Source organism: Temnothorax americanus, unplaced genomic scaffold (assembly GCF_048541705.1).
Source record: "Temnothorax americanus isolate GAGA-0224 unplaced genomic scaffold, ASM4854170v1 Scaffold39, whole genome shotgun sequence".
In the NCBI taxonomy this organism is placed as follows: Eukaryota; Metazoa; Arthropoda; class Insecta; order Hymenoptera; family Formicidae; genus Temnothorax; species Temnothorax americanus.
Window position 1 is genome coordinate 1,592,229 of NW_027509536.1, and position 21,729 is coordinate 1,613,957.

Below are 21,729 nucleotides of genomic sequence, written 5' to 3' on the forward strand. Positions count from 1 at the left end.
CCACGACCTGTCGTAGCCCCAGTCTTCGTCGGACAATGTCGCGAAAAGGCATATTTCAATTTAGGGATCGAAGGCATTCTGAATCATGGGCTTAGCCGTGATGTCACTAACACTTCGTCACTATATTACTAAGTTCTTCGAAGTATAATGCTATCAAGCCCGTGGGAAACTTTTTGTGACTGTAAACAGAAAAGGTATTCAAATATATGTTTTTCGGCTTCGAAGTCTTTGAAAATTAAGAGAACCATGAAGCTTATGTTACTTTTATTTGAGCCGGATTATTATTTTAACTAGTTTTTTAATTAACTTAAAAAAAAGTTATTTATTTGAAAATCTTTTTTTCTTTTTTCGAATTACAAGTCTCTATAGACATTATATAAAATACTATATACCAGAGTAAACTTTTTGTTCAATATTTTTGTACGTATAAAAGGTTAAAGAATAATGTCAATATTAGAAATATATGTATGCGCGCGCGAAAAAGAACTCTAAAGTGACATTCTGGGCTGTCTGAAACGTTTTCCGTATCGGAAGCAAAAGATTCCCTTTGTTCTTGCATCATCAAAAGGAATTTTGAATTGTGATAAGCTCGACTGTGCGGGCGACTCCGCTTTTCTGCGATCTATTATCTAAAGGGAAAAAGGATATATATATATATGCGCGAGACGCCCCCGCCCGCCGCTTTCTGAATATTCTCTCTATTATTGTCGTTTACTCACTACCTGCATAGGTACGTTGAATGTATTCTGGTATCCTGCGCTTTTAATGATTCAGTACTATCTTTTCACGTCGAGCGCGTTAGTCGAAGATAATATGTCGCAAAATATTTTCCATGTATAATACGTGACGGAATGGAATTCCAACATTCCTTTTAGTACCAAATGTATTTTTCGTCGACGAATGTAGCTCTCTTTTGCACAAAGGAAAATAAAATATTCATTACACGCTTTATTGAAGAAATTTTCAAATCGTATAACTATATGGAATCTGAATTCTCGAATTTCGCGGATGATTGACAAAGACATTCCTTTTTTTCGTTATATTATTTCCTTTGATATATTAGTTTCATAATACAATATCATTTTTTTTATACAACTAGGCAAGCATTCTCGCAAAAAAGTCAAACTACAGCCATTTTTTCAAATATGCATGTTAGAGGATTAATTAAATAGAAATATTTAGTAATTTTATCAAGATGAAGGCTCAACAATTATAAGTTACAAGTATAAAAAAGGTACTTGAAAGGTTTTTAAAAATTGTTGTGGCAAATTGATTGGTACGAACAAATAATAGAATCTTGTTTCTTATTTTTAAATAAATGTCAACAGAATATACAGTTATTTTCTGTTAAAAATAAAATTGCTTAAAAATAAAATTTAATTTTATCAAGTTTTTATTATCGAAATATCGGTGTCACGCACACAGAGTAACTACTGCGGAATTTTTAAAATTCTAGAAATGAGGAAATTGGCACAGACCATTTGTATATAAAGTATTCTATTACTATAGCAGAACATTCTACGTACACCATTTACATACTTATATAAATTTTTCAACGTTATAATTAAATCAAGTTTGTACTTTGTCCTGTTTAATTTTTTAACATTTTTTTATTCTCGCGGAAAGATAAAAATATACGTGCACACCTTTAATTTTCCTACGTGCATCTCGGTTAAGCGAATAATAAATTAGACAGGTAGACAGCAAGAGGAAGTCGCTGCGTAAGCCAACCAGTTTCTGGTGCTGAAAAGTTTTGCCGAGAGACAAAGTTTCCACCATTATCGATACTTTTTCAAGCGAAGCGAGAGTCACATGTTCGTTCGAACATGGTTTCTTACTCGCATGTTTATTTATCCAAATATCCGTATTACTTCCATAAGTAATATTATCTTTTCTTTTAACTTTAACTAAAGAACAAGGAACACGAAAGATGAAAAAACTTTCCACTCTTATTTTAATATCACTGGTTGGCAGAAAATGTAGTAATGATTTACGTGTTATTCGTGTATATATACGTCTTATATTTAAAGATTAACACGTGATTATTTAAAGTTCCATAACATTGAATAGAAATCTATTTTGTTATGAATATCTTTATTCGCGATACTTTAAATAAAACGAGAGTTTTGTGTTGTTAAAGATTTATTGCCATGATTACGATGATAAAAATTTTCACGGACATTCTCGACGCGCATCTGATCAGGAATATATCTTCTACTTTCAGGCGAACCTGGTAGCCATGTGTTCGGAAGTGTCAGTGATGGAGTCTTCTACGGGAAGATAGTATCACCGAAAAATGGTTCGTGGTACGTGGAAAGGGCGCATTATTACTTTCCGCCGCATGAGATAAACGAGACGCTGCATTCTGTGATCTATCACGAGAATGACGTCGGTGATCCGTACGTGGACGTTCGACAAGGTAAGGCGCAAAAAAGACAAGATTCTTTTTTCTTACCGATATTATCTCTCGAGGCGCACGTCACTGTTCGTGATGCGTAAGCTCGTGAATATAGTTTAGTTAGCAAGGAAATGACTTTTAGAGCTTCAGACCATTTATTATAAATTTCCAATATTAAAATATCTTTTGTCACTGGTATATCTCATACTTCCAACAATATACTTTTGTTACAAAAAACATTTAGTTTTAATAAAGATAAAAATTAATTGAAAGCGAAACTTAAACAAGCGAGTAGAACATTAAAATCTTAAATTGTATCTTTTTAAATGTCAAAAAATATTGCAGTGTATCATATGTCAGTTAACTTTCGTGAGATTATACCATGATTTTTCAATACTTTGCGTACTCGCGACTTGTGAAGCAAATTTGCAGCAAATAAATATTATTTTTTCGTTACTTCCACAGTTTACGAGCTTTTGATTAGCTTATTTAGCTTGTTTATATTCGTAAACTTGCGGACGATAACATAAACTGCGCGTTGGACTCGAGTCGCGAAAGTTTGTTTAATATCTGATCGAAACAACTTGTGTAATGGCTTCGAACAAAGCTGCGAGCTTCATTATGCACACGAAGAAGCAGCGTGTACCTAATATGCGTTCGAAGAAAATGATAAATTTAGATTGGAAACGATTTACTTAACTACAGGTTACGATAATAATTGTTGTGTTCATCGTGCATGAAAGATTTACTAATTATAAGGCGGCCGTACGTCCGAGAACGTTTTTAAACGCTCGTTCGGACATGTTGTTCAATACGACGATCTCCAAGTGGCGCCTCACGACATCGTGCACCTCCACTTTCCACCCTTTTGTCACGCGATCCCTATCTTCCGCTCTCTTCTCGGAACATCTTCCGCTTTTTCCCTTTAGTAACGATCTTTTAGTAGTCGTCTTTAAAAACATGTCCATCCGACAGAGTCGAGCCACTCGTCCATTAATGAAAGGGTCGATTAATTGAGGATGATTGTAATAAGAGGGTTCTTTCATAGACATGTTAATTAGCTTTCTGCTGCATCCTGAGAATAATATATTCTACTCTTGTGAAGTCTTTCCGGCGATAAAAACGTATTGTATTTGGGAATGAAATTTCCACCCCAGGCAAAATTATTTCAGAATTTGGCGGAAATATATCCAATTCGAACAGAATTGCTAAACCCTTGGTATTCCTCTGTGTTATACGCTATCGGAGAACGAAGCAGCGACTAGTGTAAGATTACGTCGTTTAAGTGTGGATAATGGATATCGGAAAGTCCACCGTGATACGAATTCCATGCGCCATTTAGAGTATCGTTCGAGAGGAAAGTAGTCCATTCGGTGGGCAGATAGAATTGCCGGGAGTGCAGTTTCGTCCTGTGAATCGGGTATAGTCAACGCGGCTACCACACAGCGACACGACCAGCGGATTTCGAGTTGCGCAATTCACCGTCGTCACCGTGCTCGTGGCAGCAGTAGCAGCAGCAGCAGCAGCAGCAGCAGCAGCATAAACGGCCAACGTTGGAAATAAACAAGTCAGCGTATTGCGTGTAATATTTATCGCGCCGCCCGTCCATGCATGCTGCGTGGACCAAATCCCACCGTCTCGCTGTGTTTGCTTTCCGGAAACACATCCGACGTTATGAGTTTGCTACATTTATTGGAGCATTGCACGATGACGCGAAGGAGAGCGGAGTGGAGTAGGGCGAAATGTGCTTTACGTTCTGGGACCGAACTCTCTTGGAGCGTGATACATTATTAGACGCGATAGGGATTAGAAACAAAGCGAGAAAATCGAGGAGGAAGAGATAACGTAAAGAAATATATTTTAAATTAAAAAATTTAGTTATGATTTTTTTAAGAAGTTTAAGAGTCGAATCTTTTTTTTTTTTTTTTTTTTTTAAAATATGCATGACGATTCTCGGGTCGCGCGTGAATCTTAAACGGTACAGCAATGTGTCATTTACAAATCTAATGTTGATGTGTAGAATCCGCGCCAGGAAAAAACGAGCAGCGCGGTCAATCAGTCGCGTTTCGTCGGCGTTTCTTTCATTTCCACTTCATGAAATGTCTATATATTAACACTATAGCACGTAGGCGGCGATAATAGACAGCAATAGCACAGACAGCCAATATCGTCACGCCTGAAACACCGAGTCATTAAAGCTCGCGGCTTACGGTTAACCAGCCAATAAAGCCGACAGCCACGATGATCTCGGCTGTATCGGCGGCGATGTTATATTGGTTCGTACTTATGCGAAGCGACTTCGGATGACAGATCGACAGAATGTCTGTAAGAGGATACGATATTAATCTTAGCTCGTCAATGTCGCCGCGCTGTCAGGTATCAAAAATATGATAGTCTCGGCTTATATATACGGTATAAGACATCCTACTTTGAAAGTATAAAAGAAGTCGATAACTCATGCGTGCGATATACCGGGGAAGTTGCGGAAATAAAAGTTCTGTTTTCACTTGAAACGAGTTTGTCGGCTTGTAACATTTGATACAGTTAAAATTAAAGTAATGAAGATTAAAGAAAGAAGAAGCCCCAAGGAAGAGTCATTTACAATTCGATAAATTAATCTTTCTAACTTTTAAAAATAGAAAAAGATTCAGACATCGCGAAGAAACGCTGCAAGCGTTAGCGAATTCTTCATATCGAGCGAAGACGTTTTCCCTTCGGAATGTGAAATCGTGCAAGTTGGTTTCCGATAAACGCGGGCCGCGGCGTGTTCTTGCGCGCGGCATGTGCAGACATTTCCGCGCGTAACAACGTTGTTGTGCAGCGTGATACGACACCCGAGAGACCGCGACAAGGTCGCCATTAGTCGCCGCATTATGTCCATATATTCGCTTCATGCAGATACCTCGTATCTGTATTGCCGGAATTATGCCAATGATTAAGCCGCGTATGCCGCTGTTTCGGTGACAACGCGACTCACGCGATGCGCGCGGTAAGTACGTGACCTGGCTTCCGCGCGTCGTTATTATTCGCTCTACATTCTCATCCAAAGACACCTTAGATTAGAATATAGACTTCGGTTTACCTGTAGGAAGAACTCGAAGCGCACGTATACCGGGGTCCTATCGATGATGTAAGACTCCCACGTGGCCCGTGGATGTTTCGAGTTCCACGACCAGATTCAGAATTAATGGCAATGAACTTTGCCATTAATTAGGAACCTTGCGGCGCTTCCCGGCTTACGATTCACGCTCCCAGATTTTCATCTACCGCAATTCAGGAAGCAGATATACCAATGGCCTCTGTTATTATTTTGCTATTTCCCGTTAGGGTCAATTCGAGCTATGAATAAATGGGTATGTCTTAATATCAGTCAAAAATCAGCAGTTTAATCATTATCATTTCTTAATAATTGACGACTAATTTTATCGTCAGAAACTCTTGTAGTATCTCATTGTCACAATTTTTCCAATTATTCTGATCAAAATGAATTGGATTGGATTTTGGATGTCACGTATTTCAAGTAAAAAAAATATATATATATATATATTATATATATATATATATATATATATATTTAAAAAGCTGAACTTCTCTCTCTCTCTCTCTCTCTCTCTCTCTCTCTGTGAATTTTCTTTAGAAAACTTTTTACAATAATACTATAATGAATATTAATAATAATATTAATATGATAAATTTAAATAATAAACAGATTCTTAATTTGTTGATTCGAGAAGATAAGTTTATTCTCGAAATTATGTTTCTCATAGTCAGATATAATTATATATGGTGTAATAATACGGTTATCGGATGTGATATCGAATCAATGATGAATTTTTCAGGTGACGGCGGTGGATGTGGCATTACTAATAGTGATGTGATAGATTGGATGGAAAGGGTGCAGAATTCCGCCTTACCGGATGAACCGCCTAAGACGGTCCCGTCGGCGAATCAGAAAGAGCCGAAACCAAAAATCGTACCCTGGAACGGTGATGGGGAGGCTCCCGGCCACAAGTACAGTAGAGAAGCTAATGAACCTAGTCATCGCAGGCCACGAAGAGCGACCAGATCGAAAGAAAATAACACCTGCTCGCTTTTCATACAAACGGATCCTCTTATATGGAGACACATCTCCGAACAGGTACGCGAAATTTATTTCAAGTCCACAGCTCATAAATATATCGTTGAAAAAACATCCTTTAAATTTTCTTACATTTAAAATCTACACAATTTCTTAACTATAGATTTTTGAAACTACGTATAATTTTTAAAATATTCTTTTTTTTATTATATGCCTATTATAAAGCTTACAATTAAATCTAAAAATTTCGGAATATACGGAAAATTTAATTGAAATGCATTATATTTCTTCATTTTCATAATGTATTTATCCTTTGAAATTAAAAGTCAAATACCTTTTTTCCTACATTCTACTGTATAATTTATCGAGTGATAAAAAGAAAGAGAGCGCAGAAAACTGACATTTATAATCATGCAAAAGAAGTAAGATAGCAGATTGTTAGAACGACGGAATGACCCAATTCTCGCTGGCAATTTGTAACTAGGGAATGCCAGTATTTCCTTACACAATAGAGAAATACCTCGAATGCCGACCGTTCTCTTTCTATGGTCACATTCATATGCGTTTTCGTCGGCAGCACGGTCAGTGCAATTCCCCTTTGCATTTTCTCAACAAACCAGACACCATCCGCATTCCAGTGTTCTTCACAAAAAGAATATTCCTATCTCCCCTATGTTCCGGCTTTGATATCGCCGTACGCTTGCACAGAGCGCGTTCCACTGAAAGCAATTATAATGATTTTTTTAGACAAATTTTTTCAAGCTTTTCTTTATAAAAATTTGTCGGGAGAGTTCTGCTCACAAAGATATTTAAAATTTAAGCAAATATTTTCGTACATTAAATTTTAATAAATGCAGACATTTATAAATGTACGGTTAAGCGTAAGAAATTTTTAATATTTGAAACGTAATTACAAGCTGTTGAATGTTGGAAATTAGAAACTTCGTATATCGGAAATTCCATTAAGTACGAATATAACGAGAGAAAAATTCTATCACGTAGAATAAGAGATAGAGCAATCTTAGATAGATCATCATGGATATTCAGTGTCTATGTATTTGTATTCGCAGCTGCATCACGACGCGGAGAAAACCAGGGAGGAAATATTGTCCTTGATCGCACACCATGTCACCGCCGTGAACTACATCTACAGGGACACGCAATTCGACGGCAGGACGGAGCACAGAAACATCAAGTTCGAGGTTCAGCGAATAAAGGTAACGGTATCGCGCCAAAAATAGCATTCGCCGATGTGTGAATACTCGCGCTCGCCGAACTGACACACTCGCTACTATATCTGATAACAGATCGATGACGAGACAGCGTGTACGCCTCAACAGCCGTACAGCGAACCGAACCCCTTCTGTTTGGAGAACATCGACGTTAGCAACTTTCTGAATCTCCATTCTCTCTCGAATCACGAGGACTTCTGTCTCGCCTACGTTTTCACCTACAGGTAAGCGGACGGTAACAAAACACCACACGCTGCGTTCCGTGTTTGTTTAAGGCCGTTTCGTAAACGCTATTTCACGCTTTGTCGACAGGGACTTCACTGGCGGTACACTCGGGCTCGCCTGGGTCGCTTCAGCATCTGGCGCGTCCGGCGGTATCTGCGAAAAGTTCAAGACTTATACGGAGACCGTGTCCGGTCTGTATCAATCCACTAAGAGATCCCTCAATACCGGCATTATCACCTTCGTAAATTACAATAGCCGTGTGCCGCCTAAGGTATCGCAGCTGACTCTGGCGCATGAAATTGGTCATAATTTCGGATCACCGGTAAGCCAGGAAAAAAAAACACATTTTCTCGTAAACATACGTGCTCGATCTGTTCGGTATACAGAGGTAACAATAACGACCCTTTTTTTCCAGCATGATTTTCCGCCGGAATGCAGACCGGGAGGCTTGGATGGTAATTACATTATGTTCGCCTCAGCGACGAGCGGAAATCGACCGAACAACAGCAAGTTTTCAAAGTGCAGCATTGGCAATATCAGCAACGTCCTAGATGCTATCGAGGATAATAAGAAGAGGAACTGTTTCACTGGTATTTTTATATTGCACTTTTTCTTCGCGCTACAGCAGTCTTCAGAATGGAATAAGCGGAAAATAGAGAGAAACGTTGCTTCTAATATTTTTACTTGCCTGACAAAATCTATTGCATTTATTATTCACAGGAGCGTTTTGCGGTAATAAAATTGTCGAGGCTGGCGAGGAGTGTGATTGCGGGTACGATGACGACGAGTGCGTGGACAAGTGCTGCTATCCCAGACAGGTGTCTGAACTGGATAAGATTAAGAATGACACGGCGAAAGGTTGCAATAGAAAATATGGCACACAATGCAGGTATGCAATGTGTGCAAGTAAAACGACGCGACCGGATACGACAGGCCGGCGCCCCTTCGATACATATCCCTCATGAATGTAATTATGCGTTTGCAGTCCCAGTCAAGGACCCTGCTGTTCGAGTGATACGTGCCAGTTCGTGCCCCTCTCCCATCGAGTCCAGTGTAGAGCCGAATCGGACTGTAGTTACAATTCTACATGCAGTGGAAGGTCCTCCGAATGCCCAGCGCCGTTACCGAAAGCCAACAAGACTAGATGCAACGAGGGCACCCAAGTAATTGCGCTCTGTTATTCGGTGAATTGTACGATTTAGTGGCTATCGACGCTGGTTTCAACGACGCGTTATTTACAGTTGTGCATCAACGGGGAGTGTACGGGATCCATTTGTCTGGAGTGGAATCTGACAGAGTGCTTTTTAACGAGCAGTATCATACCGAACATCGACAAGCGAAAGCTCTGCGAATTAGCCTGTCAAAATGGGACTGATGCATCAACGTGTCGCGGAACGAGCGAGTTTGCGCACATGGTGGGATTGCCCGAGGGTGGAATGAGCCTCAGACCTGGTTCGCCTTGCGATAATTTCCAGGTAAGTTCTTAATTTCTATGAAAGGATTAAATGAGGTATACGGCATACATGGATTGTTAACTTTTTTAATTATAAATTTTTTTTTCTGCAGGGTTACTGCGATGTTTTCTTAAAATGCCGAGCCGTCGATACGGAAGGACCGCTTGCCAGATTGAAAAATCTATTGTTCAATAAAGAAACTTTGTCGTCGGTAGCGCAATGGATAACTGTAAGCATGCGTTTTTTACTTGTGACTCTTATCTCTATATTATCCATTTCTTAACATTGTCTGTTATCTTTGTAACGTTGTTTGTTTTAGGAATTTTGGTGGGCGGTGTTATTAATGGGTATAGCTTTCATCATATTTATGGGACTGTTTATCAAGTGTTGCGCCGTGCACATTCCTTCCACTAATCCTAAAAAGCCGCCTGCGAGGCGCATCAGTGATACGTTAACTAGACCGATGAATACCCTTAGAAGAATGGTATAAAAATAATTACGTTTACATATAAAAGTTTGTCCGTATTACTGTTTGAGATAAACGATATTTTATCTCAAACAGTAATAAAATATCTTATTTCAAACAGTAATAAGAAAGTAATAGTTTTATTCATTAATATTATTACGCGCCATTTTTATTATAGCGACATCCACATGGTGGTGGACCTGGGCCAAGGAGTATACCCCCAAGACCAAGTCAAGGTGGACACGGAACGCGTGGACCCTCTCATGGTTATGGAGAGGGTAGAGGTGCTCAATATTATCCGAAAGGTAAATTAAATTAGTCTATTAAGTCATCTATACATTTCTCGTTGCTTGAGTTTAGTTCCTACGCTTAAGCACCAGTCAACATACATCGTACATCGTAAAAATGCGTACACTCCGGTGTAAAAGAAAGAATTGCTAATGCGGATTTAAACTCAAGTTAACGTTGTACGCATTTTCTCATCCTCGTGTGACCCGCAACTACATCAATGTCTTTTCCTGTTTGCATCTTCCTCGCATTGACGCGCATCTATGATCTACCTGATACTATCATTCTATGATCTGCAGAGGTGAGCCTGGGGCCCTATATTCTTATGCTTAATAGGAGCAAATTCATGAATGCAAATATCATTGTTGCGCAATGTGGAACATAGAGTTTTCATTACTATTTATAATAGAATATTCTAAAATATCTATGAAATTCTTGTATTTGCTCCTAGCTCATTGTTCATGGCATTGCACTGGATGCTAGCTAAAATACTTTATCTATTGCATTCATATATCGGAGCCAAACTCCTTTTTCTGATTTCGCATTATTGATCATATCACTTGTAAATTATTTCCAGAATAATATTATTAGCTACACTAGATAGAACGAGAGAAATAGCTCGCGAAGGATACGCAGAAAGCGTGGAGATCGCGGTGGCTGTTTTCTTATTGTCGTATTTAATTTGGCTATTATCTTGTGGCAACAATCCTCTATCCCCGCATATCCAATGTTTACTTTTGGTTACGCGTTTCGTTTCATTGCCGAACATTTTTCTAAACTTTAAGCAGGCTATCGCTCGGTTCCCACAGCTAGTGCGCCACCAAATAGCGGGCCAGCAGACAATTACGGCCGTACCAATCACCCAGAGCTGTATGCCGGCGCCTATTCGGGCTCCGGGGGAGGGGGGAGGAGCGCAGCATATGAGATGAGGCATCACAACAAGGTGTGACGATCCTAGGACGTCGTCACGGACGAGGACCACCAATCGCGGCGTTGCACCACGAGTCGTTGTGTAGGACGATTGCCAAATGCGAAGAGAACCGATCCACTCCACGTAAGGGATGCGACGATGTCTCATAACTGAGATCGAAGCAATAATGACGAGTTTACAGCACAATAGTCGAACAAGATTGAGAGGTCTGACGATATGCTCTTTTATCCAAGTTGCGTAGAATAATAAGTGCCGCGCGTAGATATAAAGAAAGTACGCCTCGGTGATCAAATCGATCTCTCATTTTGTATCGGTTTGGTAGATGTAATTTCGCGGAATAAATCGTTGCGAACGACGACTCGGAATATCGATTTAACCGGAATCACGATGACGAAGTAACGGAGTATATAACAGAAATCGTGAGTACCGAGAATTTTATATATGTAGTCTTTTTTATGTAGCACACTAATGCGGTCTTTCGCGTCGCCGTTCGAAGAACTCGTCGCATGATCAAATTTTAGGATGCTTCACCAGTGAAGGTGATATTGTTATATGATCAAAGTAATTTAAATCGACCCAACGTGTGATTCATTTCGCTTTAGTGATCGCTGTATTTGTGAAGCGACGAACGCGGCATTGTTGAAAGAAAGCGTCGCATCTTCGTCCCTCGCCACTACGAAGATTTAAGTCTTTGTGTGACGACGTCCTTCGAGATGTCGATACTCGTGCACGTCGCTCTCGAAAGTTAGATTAAGAGAATCAGACCTTGAATGTTTGTTAGAGACACAAATTTAGTGGGGAAATTGGCAGTAAGACAATATATGTCCTTTGGTAAACGGCGCACATGTGTAAATGAGTTTTCCAAAGGCGACTTATTGTACTCCGTATTCCGTTTATCAACAAGTGAAGAGTCATCTTTTTAATCAAATCAAAATTTTATCGTGGGACGTTAAACGATCTAATTTAATTTTAAACATACAGCAAACATATGTACTGCAATATGGGCAAGAAAATTGGGACTGTCGTGTAAAATATTACCATATATGTGTATGCCGTTGTTTTTTATCTGCAATAATTAAAATATTTTTTAAACGGCTTTCTGGAGCGAAATGGCACCCTACCATTACCAAAAAATCACAGGTCATTTACTTGATCTCTGTACCATTGTAGAATAATAATTAACGATATGTATTAATTCTTATACTAATTTGTATTAGCCAATTTTGAAGCGAAGTTATGCTGGCTATGCGAAATTATGACGAATATAAGAGCAGCAACAACAAAATGATGCGTTTCTATAGCGATATTCCATTAATTATTATATATTATACATGAACGAGGATGATATTGATTATTATTAAGCTATACTGATTATTATTATTAATTAGTTATATCTTACAAATGATAATTTATCTCCGCCTATTGCGAATGTTATAAGTTATATTTAATTAAAAAACGAGTTTTATAACATGCTATATTAAGTCGGGGCTGCACCGTAAAGACGCAGTTATGCGTATAGCGGACCAAAGATGAGCCCTCTTATCGAAACACGCGACATGTTATATTATATATACATACATATATAATATATATATATGTATGTATATATATATATAGGCTCACACATGTACACAGCTGCATACTCGTAAGCGAGAAACACGAGATCGGTTCTCATCCTCGAGATGAATCGTATCTGGTGCTGTCAAACCATTGTCGATGCGATTAATGCACTTCCCTTCTCCGAAACGCCAAATATGACAAACGACTGAGTTCTTTTTCGCTCATCTCTCTTGACGTCTTTACGCAACAAACGTTGAGACTAGTGTCCGCTCCTGTTTACAATATATTCTATTTACAATGAATAATAACGAGCGTACACGACATTTAAATTAGCGATACCAAATCGAAACAAATCGTCTCAGAGAAAAGCTATGTGCTAGAGATCAAATGTTTTTTTATCCAATCGCTTTTTATGATTTATTTTTACTATATTTTTATTATTCAAATCTTTAACAATCGAATATATACAGTGGAGTGCGAAATCGTCATACAAGCGAGAACAAGGTGATTCCTCGTGCCAAAATAAATAGAAATTGTAGAATAATTTCTTTCGTACGAGGCTTCGTAAACGATTTTAAAAATCTATCAAGTACACGTGCACTTGATTGTGTCTTTTTTTTACGGGAGGAAACCTTTATAGGTCCCCCTGGTTCCCGGGGAGAGATCAGGGGTATGCCGGATTCTAACGAATCTTGCTATAGACTGCTATTTCTGTTAGAAATTTATTAAAATAGTTAAAATGATGCTTACTGGAGAGAACAAATTGTAGCAGCATTTTAAGAATTAAAAGCTCAACTTACCTTAGCAAAAATTCACAAGAAACCATCTTGTTCTCGTTTGTATGACGATTTCGCACCCATCTTATATAAATACAATTTTTTTGCAAAATAAGACTAAAGAGCAGACTAGCTTTGCGACGTTTCGTCAACTTTATAATTACATAGAGAATTATTCATACAAAACACTTATATTTTAAACTTTAATGCAGATAAAGTAATAATAACACACACATCCATACACATTATTTTTGTAAAATTATAAGCAAAACGAAACTATCCGGAAATTTGGCATTGATTTTTATTCAGTCATGTAGAAATTCGTAGAATATAAAAAGAGGAATTCAATCGCATTTTCAAATATCGATCGGTGTAATCAATATATCTCTATGTCTATCCGCAATTGAATTACAACTCTCTGCGTTGTAACTTTTAAGACTGTGTTTTATCTAGGCGGAAAGTTGGATATAGGGATGCAGGATTGAAACGAGGAGGTGCCAGCAAAGACGCTACAATACGAGTTTGTGGATCGTGTGGAAATGTACAATAGATGCAATGTGATTATTAGGTGGATCATATGAGGTCTTGTGAGGGAAAAGAATAAGCGAAAGGAGAGAGAAAATTATGAAAAAGTGGGACGGAAAGTAAAAAAAGTTTTTTTCGGGCGTGCAAGGAAACATTGTGAGTGAGAGACCGCGAAAGAGATAGATCGCAAGTGTGTATATCTGTGTAAATATACTGATATTATAAAATGATTATATAACCATAACAGATGGTAAAGTGAATACAAAAAATACTTGTTTTTATATCAGATCTGTATTATAGCGAAATATTATTCTGTATTTTGTAATCAGAACGGAAGTTTAGGGATGACGTGCGAGTGTTCTGTACGTGCGTGTAATCGAGCCTCTAGGTTTTAAGTATGAGTTTCTTTGGCGATCCATCGTGGACCGGAGGAATCGATCAACGTTATTTAGGGAATTTTGAGATTTCTTGCGTATAGGTGCAAAAAAAATCCTTTTGACCCCATTCGCAGTCGCTCGTGAACACTATTGATGAACGGTTTAGTCTGTTTCGAGCAACAATCCGTGACAATCCGCGGATGAGATTTACTGCCAATGAACGTAGCCAGGTGCGATTCGAGTTTTCGATTGATTTTAATATGTTATAGTGCATCGCTAGAGGAAATGTTTTCTGCCAAACAATGTTAATTACGGTCTTCTGTAGATGTACAATAATAACGTGAATACTTCAGAGAGCCGTCAGATAAAGAAAGACTTTTTATACGTCCTTTTTTAAACTTTATTTTACGCAGAAGAGGAAAGAAGAGCTTTTTCGTACGTTGAAGAAAAAGTGCGAAATAATGTCGTTCGAAGAGTCATCGAGAATCTCTGGATAGTCATTTCGTTCCGAGTCACTGCCATTTAACGAGATAGTTAGAAACTTGCTTTCGAAACAAGCTAACGTCCCGATCGTACATTATCGGTGTGTAAACTACTTTTGCTTCCATTTCACTGCCACTACCATTTTGAACGACTGAACTATTATGATCAAAGATCGCAGATACAAATTCGTACGCTACATAACGAGTATCCGAAGACGAACAACATAGATAGCAATGCCTCGTTACGTTCCGAAAAAGCCTAAAGAGCGAGCGTGGAATGGGGTCAGGGTGTAGTTACTAGTTGACAATGAAGTCGCTTGCGCGTACGAAAGGATTAATAAGGATGAATTCTCCTTCATCATTTGTCCCAGACCTCTAACTACATATGCTTAAGCTTATTCGTTTTCCGCGGCATCTGGGTTAAGATGCGATTTTAATTCCCCCCGCCCGTGAGATAGAACTTCCTCTACGGTTCGTTGCAGCAGCGTTACATCACGTTAACGACATCGTGATAACGACAACGAGAGCGAAATCTTGAAGGCCATTGCGATTGGCGTATCGTGTACCGATCTTAATCCAGAACCGCATTACTGTGACGCGATGCACACATAATACACTACTCTATCACTTGTACATAATGTTAGAGAAGGAAAGAACAAAAAGAAAATCGAAGATTATATTTTTTCTATCGATCCAAAAACGTGGTGACCTATCAACATCGTGCATCCGGGATTATTTAAGCGTAATTTCGTCCCCTTTGTATCAAATTACTTGGCGAACGACGAATTATTTCTCCCCGAAGAATCGTACGTTTTTTTTTATTTAGAGCGTTACTTGGATATCATCGAACACCAAGTGGCCCTTATGTTCGTGCCGTATATCTACTTTTAGTCGGTGCAACTTTGAGTGACGCGTTCTTGAAGTGTGTATCTCTTTATTGTAAATTATTATAACCGAGCATGATACTGACCAATCGCTGAACGTAGCTTCAGACCACCACTCTCTCTTTTCCCAAAATGTCTAGAATGCGGCGAGTGTTTTAAGGATATTATAAATAAAAGAATTATGATTGTGAATATCTCTTGTGTTACGTTAATGTGATTAAAAGAGACAAAACATTGTAAAGAATTAAATAAAGCATACATTTTACATTTACCCGCGTGTGGTCTTTGGAACGACGAAGGGATCTTTGAGGATTACGAATCGTTGTTTTGTACACATAATAAGTTTTATTTGTTATATAAACTATTGTAAAAGAGTTACAATTGTACATTAAAAAGTCATAGTGGGTAAATGACGATACTGTGTGATACATGAATATCGCGATCTTTAGCTTCAAAGTCATGGGAGCGTTACATCACGCATCCCTGTGCAATAGAAACATTCTTTAACATAAAATATACTAATGCTCGACTGGAATTCAAGATATGCAATTATGTTATTAATAACGAATATTTCAAACCAGATGTCAAATATAATTGAGATAATACTGTACATTACAAGAAATGCATATTACATATCACTTCATTATGAAGTTCCGTAAGAATTATCCGTCGATTAATTTTCCTCGATAAAGATTTCGAGTAAAGCTTATAAAGGCAGAATCGAATATTACAATTACGAATTATACATATTTCATAATAAACATCTCAACTGTATTTTTGCAGCAAGCAACGTAGGGAAATGGCTAAGGTGCGTTACAATGCCGCAAGCTTGTACCGTTCTGTTGAAATATCGAGGAATAACTTGTCGATAACTTTAATCAATCTTTGAACAATCTTATGCATTTACCACTCTTTTATGCTTTCGCTGATGTATGCTCGTATTTTTTTTTTTCAGCGACGCTAACCGATAACTAATCTGGAAAGTTATCGCTTGGCCAAGCGATATGTAGTAGCAAAGTTTTCACGATTGCATCCGATGTTACGTAAAAAAGTGGCCCTGAGTGGCAAGTTACAAATGCAGCACCCCGTCTCTCGCGCGCGCTCGCAATTTCGCTATTAAGTTCACTGTTGCGAGTGCTCGAGCTTGTACACATCGTGATATGCGTTGCGTATCAGTGCATAAGGGAAACAACTCTCCAATAGATCCATCGTCAGGAATGGAGATTCTTGAACTATTTGATCGAGCAGAAGATACACGGACTCTCTGTTTCGGGTCGCCTCCTTGTCCGCTTCTTGGCCCAATCTTAACAAGCTCGACGAAGCCAAAGCGAGGAATTCCTTCATCCTGTCTTCTATGTCGTTCTGCCCGCAAATCGTAAACAACGCTCCGAATATATTGTTAATCGCGGTCGCCATGCAGTGTATGTTGTTGGAGTGGCCCTCGAGTGACGCTCTGTAAAAGGAGTTGTCGTTCCGAGCCAATTTCGGAATAGAAACCGCCACGAAGACCATTAGCAGGCAAACGAGCAGGTGTTCGTCCTCGTCGACTTCAGCCTTCTGATTTCGCAGCGCGGTCGTCAAAGTGGGATCGACCTTGCAGGTCAAGCCCGCGGCCGACGTCATCTCGGAGACGACGCGCATAGGATCGCCGGACGGCAGATGATGTCTGAAGTCCAATATAGAGCTCAGTAAGAATGGTATACGTTCCTCCAACACGTCGACCAGGGCTGACTGCGACAACTGCCGGAAGCTGAGAATCACACCTATTATAGTGACTCGCTGAAGAACGTTGTCCACGTGCTGTAGCTTCTTGAACTGCTCCTTCATCACTTCCGGCTTGTCGAAATTCGTCCTCAGAGAGATCAGCACATCCTTGTTGCCGGCCACCAGCTTCTTCAGCTGCTGCACCTGACTGGCAATATGCCACATCAAGTTCTCGTTCAACATCTTCATACCGTACGGTCCTATCAATTCCGCTAATGCCCGTAGCTCGTTAATGTCGGAGAACTCCTCGGCGTTAAAGGGTATGGCACCTTCAACCGACAAGCTGACGAACGCCCGTTGATTCGCCGAGTAACAAATGTTACCGGCGCTGACTCGCCTCAGTAGAACGTCCGAATACCATTGCGTGTAGAGCGCGGCTATAGTCTTGTCACCGTGACTGTCCAGCTCCTGGGTTTGCTGCAGCAGGGCGTTGTTGAAGACACGCGTGATATCTATGTGCACGTAATTCTCGATAGTCTGAAGAACGTTCATGTAAGATCTAACGCTGACGAAGAGCTCAGACGGCTTGGCTATCTCGCTGGTATCCGGATTGTACATGACCATTCCCACCAACGCTCTAGCGAATCGCGACTCCAGATGTTGATGCAGATACTCCCTCGGCGCGAAGGTGTACTCCCAGACATTAATGGTAGGGCAGTAATTAATGGCGTAACACAGCTCGGTGAGGGCCATGTGCAGCTTGTCCATCGTCGTTAATTCCTCCCGGGTCTTCCGATAGCTCTCTATTCCGGGCTTGTGAATCTCGTACATGTTCTTCTTGTTCTTATCCTTCTTCTTGCGATTAACAACTTGTGAGATTAACAGAGCGCAGTGCTTCGGCAACAGTTTGTCGCTCATGTTACACTGCTCGTCGCAAATGGTCGTGATAATGTTCTTAGCTTCCTTGGCCATTTCGTCCAGGAACATATTGACGACGGAAAGACTCCTCTCGCGAATGTGATGACGTTCCTCCGGGCAGAGCTCGTGGGTGCAACTTTGAAAGTGACTACATATGAGCGGGAAGGCGACGATATAACGGTTCTGAGCGGGAAATTCGAGACACATGTGAAACTGATCCTCGAATATCTTGCTGTAGAAGCAGAAGATGGATAAATCGGACGTCTCGACCAACATCTCGTCCAAATTGTCGACCATTTTCGTGTGGAAGATTACCGTATCCATGAAGGAAGCTAACTCTCTATTATCAGCCAGATTCATATTGCACTTCGCAATAGACATATAGGCCTGCAGCCTAAACCAATCCAGTCGAAAGGCACGGAAATCAAACAATTCATTTTCCTCGACCTGCTTTACGGTCAGACTAGCTATAATTGAACACATATCACTAAGAATAGCCCCCTCGTCCTCCGGACAGACCGGCAGGTTTTGTATCATCTGATGTAAAGCGGGGGCGTCGAAGCCCGAAAGAAATTGGACGTAATACCTCTGAAGCACCTGAGAATATTTCTTTACTAGAGCTCGTAATTCCTCGCAGTGGAAGAGCAATTCAGGCAGCTGACGATCCACCAAATCCTCGCTACCTCGTCCCTTGCTTTTACCTTGAATAGGAGGATTGTCCCCGTGTCTCAGCAGCCACAGTACCTCGTCTCTCGAATGGGACAGCCCCATCAATACCAGCAGTGCTTTCGGTCCCAGAAGACCAGGCTGATCCGTCAAAATTAAACCTAACTCCTTCAGCGCGGTCCTCAAAAATTTCCTTCTCTCTCGATGCCTGTAGGCAGCTTTTTGTACCGCTTGATTGTAACATTCCTTCACCTCCGACACTCTTTTGCCGTATCCTTTCATACTCTCGAAGAACGTTTGAATATACTGATGTATGTAAATCACCTCGTCTCTGAACAACGCCAATACCCACCCGGATTCTAAAGCGGTGATCCACAGCTTACTCGGTTGTTCCTGATTCAAGAATGTGTGGCAGAGAGTAAATCCAAGAATCACCCATCTCTCGACTCTATCTAAACTCAACGTTTCGCAAGACATGGTGTCCGTCGCCGCTGCTTTCAGTATCTGGCCGGGACTACCGACGAGACTCAACTTCTGATCGGCCCTCCACGTGTCGGCGGACAAGTTTCTACCGGGATAGACCGGCCACAGCGAGGTCAGAGCGTTTTTCAGCAATTTAGAATGTGGGACAAATTCTTCGGAGAGCTTTTTCAACGGGGCGTCGTAATCCATGATCATCTGACCTAAACGAGGAAAGCTAGGATCCGACTGACTGTGCACCATTTCGTGAGCGGCGTTGAACAGCCCCAGCACCGCCTTGCGATCCTCGACGCGCGACAGGAGAATCATCAGGCTGACGTACGTGATTACGAGATCTAGATACCCTTTGGTTAAATCGAAATTAATTGTAATATCCATATGAACGCCGCACGCGTCCATAGTGGTCAGGAGCTCGCACACGTTGTCCTTGAAATCCAGCAGGTCGACGAACGTGTAGTAGTACAACGACAGCGACTTGATGATCTCGTTGCGAATGTTCATAATGGTCTGCAGCCCCTTTACGTCGATATTGGGAAACTTCCTGACGATCGTCTTAATGGAGGACTCCAGCGCCTTGTCGGAGAGGAAGGCGGGCTTCGACTTGGCGTCGCCGCATGCCTTCTTGATATTGTAAATGCGGGTTAGCATACCTACACCTCGGTCGTTCAGGATGGTCAGCTTCTCGGCCAGCTTCTGCTGGCTCGGCACGATGGGTCGAGCCATGACCGCGTTCCTCGTTCTCGTCCCCTCACGCGATTGGCATCACTCGTCGACTTGTTTACTAATTGTAAATTGACAGCGATCACTTGACCCCACCCCTGGAGGGGGGTAATTTATCCCACCGGATGCGCCGAGCGTTTCCTCTGCTCTCCTGCAAGGAAAAAAACGACGATTGCTTCGCGCGTTCTCGTGACATCCCCGATACTATTGTTTCGCGATCCGTGTACTCACCTTGTCGCCGCGATTACATGTTGCACGCAAATATCACAATGCACGGCGTAATGATAGGCCGAGGTAACTCGCTCTCGGTCTCTCTCTCTCTCTCTTTTTTTCTCCGTATACCTGTGCTGTGCTCCGAGCTTTGACTCCGCTCCGCTCCGACACGGCGCGTACCGCCGTCAAGTTGCGCCGCTATCGGCTATCGGCGCTATCGGCGACACAGTGCCGCCAACGCGACGAACGCGAACGTCGCGAACGACGACGACGGACGAGCCCTCTAGGAGCAGGTGCGTCGCGCGCCCGCGCTCGCAGTAGATTTGAAATTGCGGCACTGTGCGGACGGCGGACGCCATCCTTCATCTCGACGGCTCGCGTTCCCAAGGATACACGGAGTACGGACCGTACGGTCAGGTGCATCGCTAGCGCGTGTACATACTTGACGCGAGACGCGAGACTCTACTGTATATGTGTGTGTATGTGTGTGCGAGTGTGACGAGTGCAATTTCGGATAACGGATCGACGCACGGAGCGATCGTGGACGGATCTCTGGATCGTGAACGAGGTGGAAGGTGGAGGCGCGCACGGAGGCACGGACGCGGACCCCGCGGCGAGTTTCGGGATCCCCTTCGCCAGGTATTTGTAAAACAGATTCATAAGTGCGTATTGATGATGGCTGAGCGAACGGAAACGACCGAACCGTCACGATCCAACATTACGAAAATTTATTTGCAACCGAGTTGCGAATGACGCAGGTACTCCGAGATGCGAACAAGGCACCTCCGACGTTCGATCTCGTTGGTCGTTTCGGAGTAACATGTTTCGACGACAAACGCCGCGCATGTGACATTCGCGCGGGGGCGATGGCAATTTTGCGGCACGAAAATACACGTAGCAAATTGGAGTTGTCGCGAAATGGAATCTGCATATGGCCATTTCCCGTGGCGGCAAAGCCACGGAAATTTGAAAGTTGTTCGCTTTGTCGCTGGCGCCATCTGTGAACGCGATCCTGCACTTCGTTTACGTGTTTTACCACTATAGGCAATTTATCGACCGACAAAATGTTTTGACTATTTTTTATTCGACCCAACTGGCAATCCTTATTAATTATAATTGGCACGACGTTTCGACCGTAGATCTTTCTCAATCGATTCGTCCTTTGACGTTAATAAGCACTTTTTTTTTTAATTAATTAAGATGGCCAGTTGGGTCTCGAATAAAAAAATCTTTATTGTTAATTACTTACTTATTAGGTAAAAGTTTCTGATTCGATATGTTTTTAAATATTTATGAAATAGATAGGCATTCTTAAATTCATACTACTCAAGTAATATGTGTGAAATCATTTA

General features: G+C 41.0%; 2 protein-coding genes across 4 annotated transcripts in view; one reads left to right on the forward strand and one right to left on the reverse strand.

The window, feature by feature from the left end:
- Nucleotides 1-15,947, forward strand: part of Kuz (zinc-dependent metalloprotease kuz) — a 121,712-nt gene extending 105,765 nt beyond the window's left edge. Inside the window, exons 3-15 of one of the 3 annotated variants that reach the window (XM_077414998.1) lie at nt 2,225-2,419; nt 6,238-6,536; nt 7,547-7,693; nt 7,784-7,932; nt 8,021-8,255; nt 8,349-8,523; nt 8,654-8,822; nt 8,919-9,096; nt 9,175-9,408; nt 9,500-9,616; nt 9,707-9,871; nt 10,032-10,158; nt 10,927-15,947. In XM_077414998.1, coding sequence (XP_077271124.1) covers nt 2,225-2,419; nt 6,238-6,536; nt 7,547-7,693; nt 7,784-7,932; nt 8,021-8,255; nt 8,349-8,523; nt 8,654-8,822; nt 8,919-9,096; nt 9,175-9,408; nt 9,500-9,616; nt 9,707-9,871; nt 10,032-10,158; nt 10,927-11,090 — 2,354 coding nt within the window. In that variant the 3' untranslated portion in view covers nt 11,091-15,947. The remainder of the gene's footprint in view (nt 1-2,224; nt 2,420-6,237; nt 6,537-7,546; nt 7,694-7,783; nt 7,933-8,020; nt 8,256-8,348; nt 8,524-8,653; nt 8,823-8,918; nt 9,097-9,174; nt 9,409-9,499; nt 9,617-9,706; nt 9,872-10,031; nt 10,159-10,926) is intronic. The other 2 variants (XM_077414996.1, XM_077414997.1) reach the window with 2 other exon arrangements.
- Nucleotides 15,948-16,001: 54 nt separating this feature from the next.
- On the reverse strand, nt 16,002-20,583 carry Hem (Nck associated protein 1 Hem). Its single transcript, XM_077414995.1, has 2 exons — nt 20,396-20,583; nt 16,002-20,315 (listed from the first exon to the last, which is right to left on the reverse strand). The coding sequence occupies exon 2, from the start codon at nt 20,165-20,167 to the stop codon at nt 16,799-16,801; it is 3,369 nt and encodes a 1,122-aa protein (XP_077271121.1). The 5' UTR covers nt 20,168-20,315; nt 20,396-20,583; the 3' UTR covers nt 16,002-16,798.
- Between the last annotated feature and the right edge of the window lie 1,146 nt (nt 20,584-21,729).

Bases quoted from the DNA above. Each gene is read 5' to 3' on its own strand.
- Hem (XM_077414995.1), bottom strand. From the start codon at position 20,167: ATGGCTCGACCCATCGTGCCGAGCCAGCAGAAGCTGGCCGAGAAGCTG.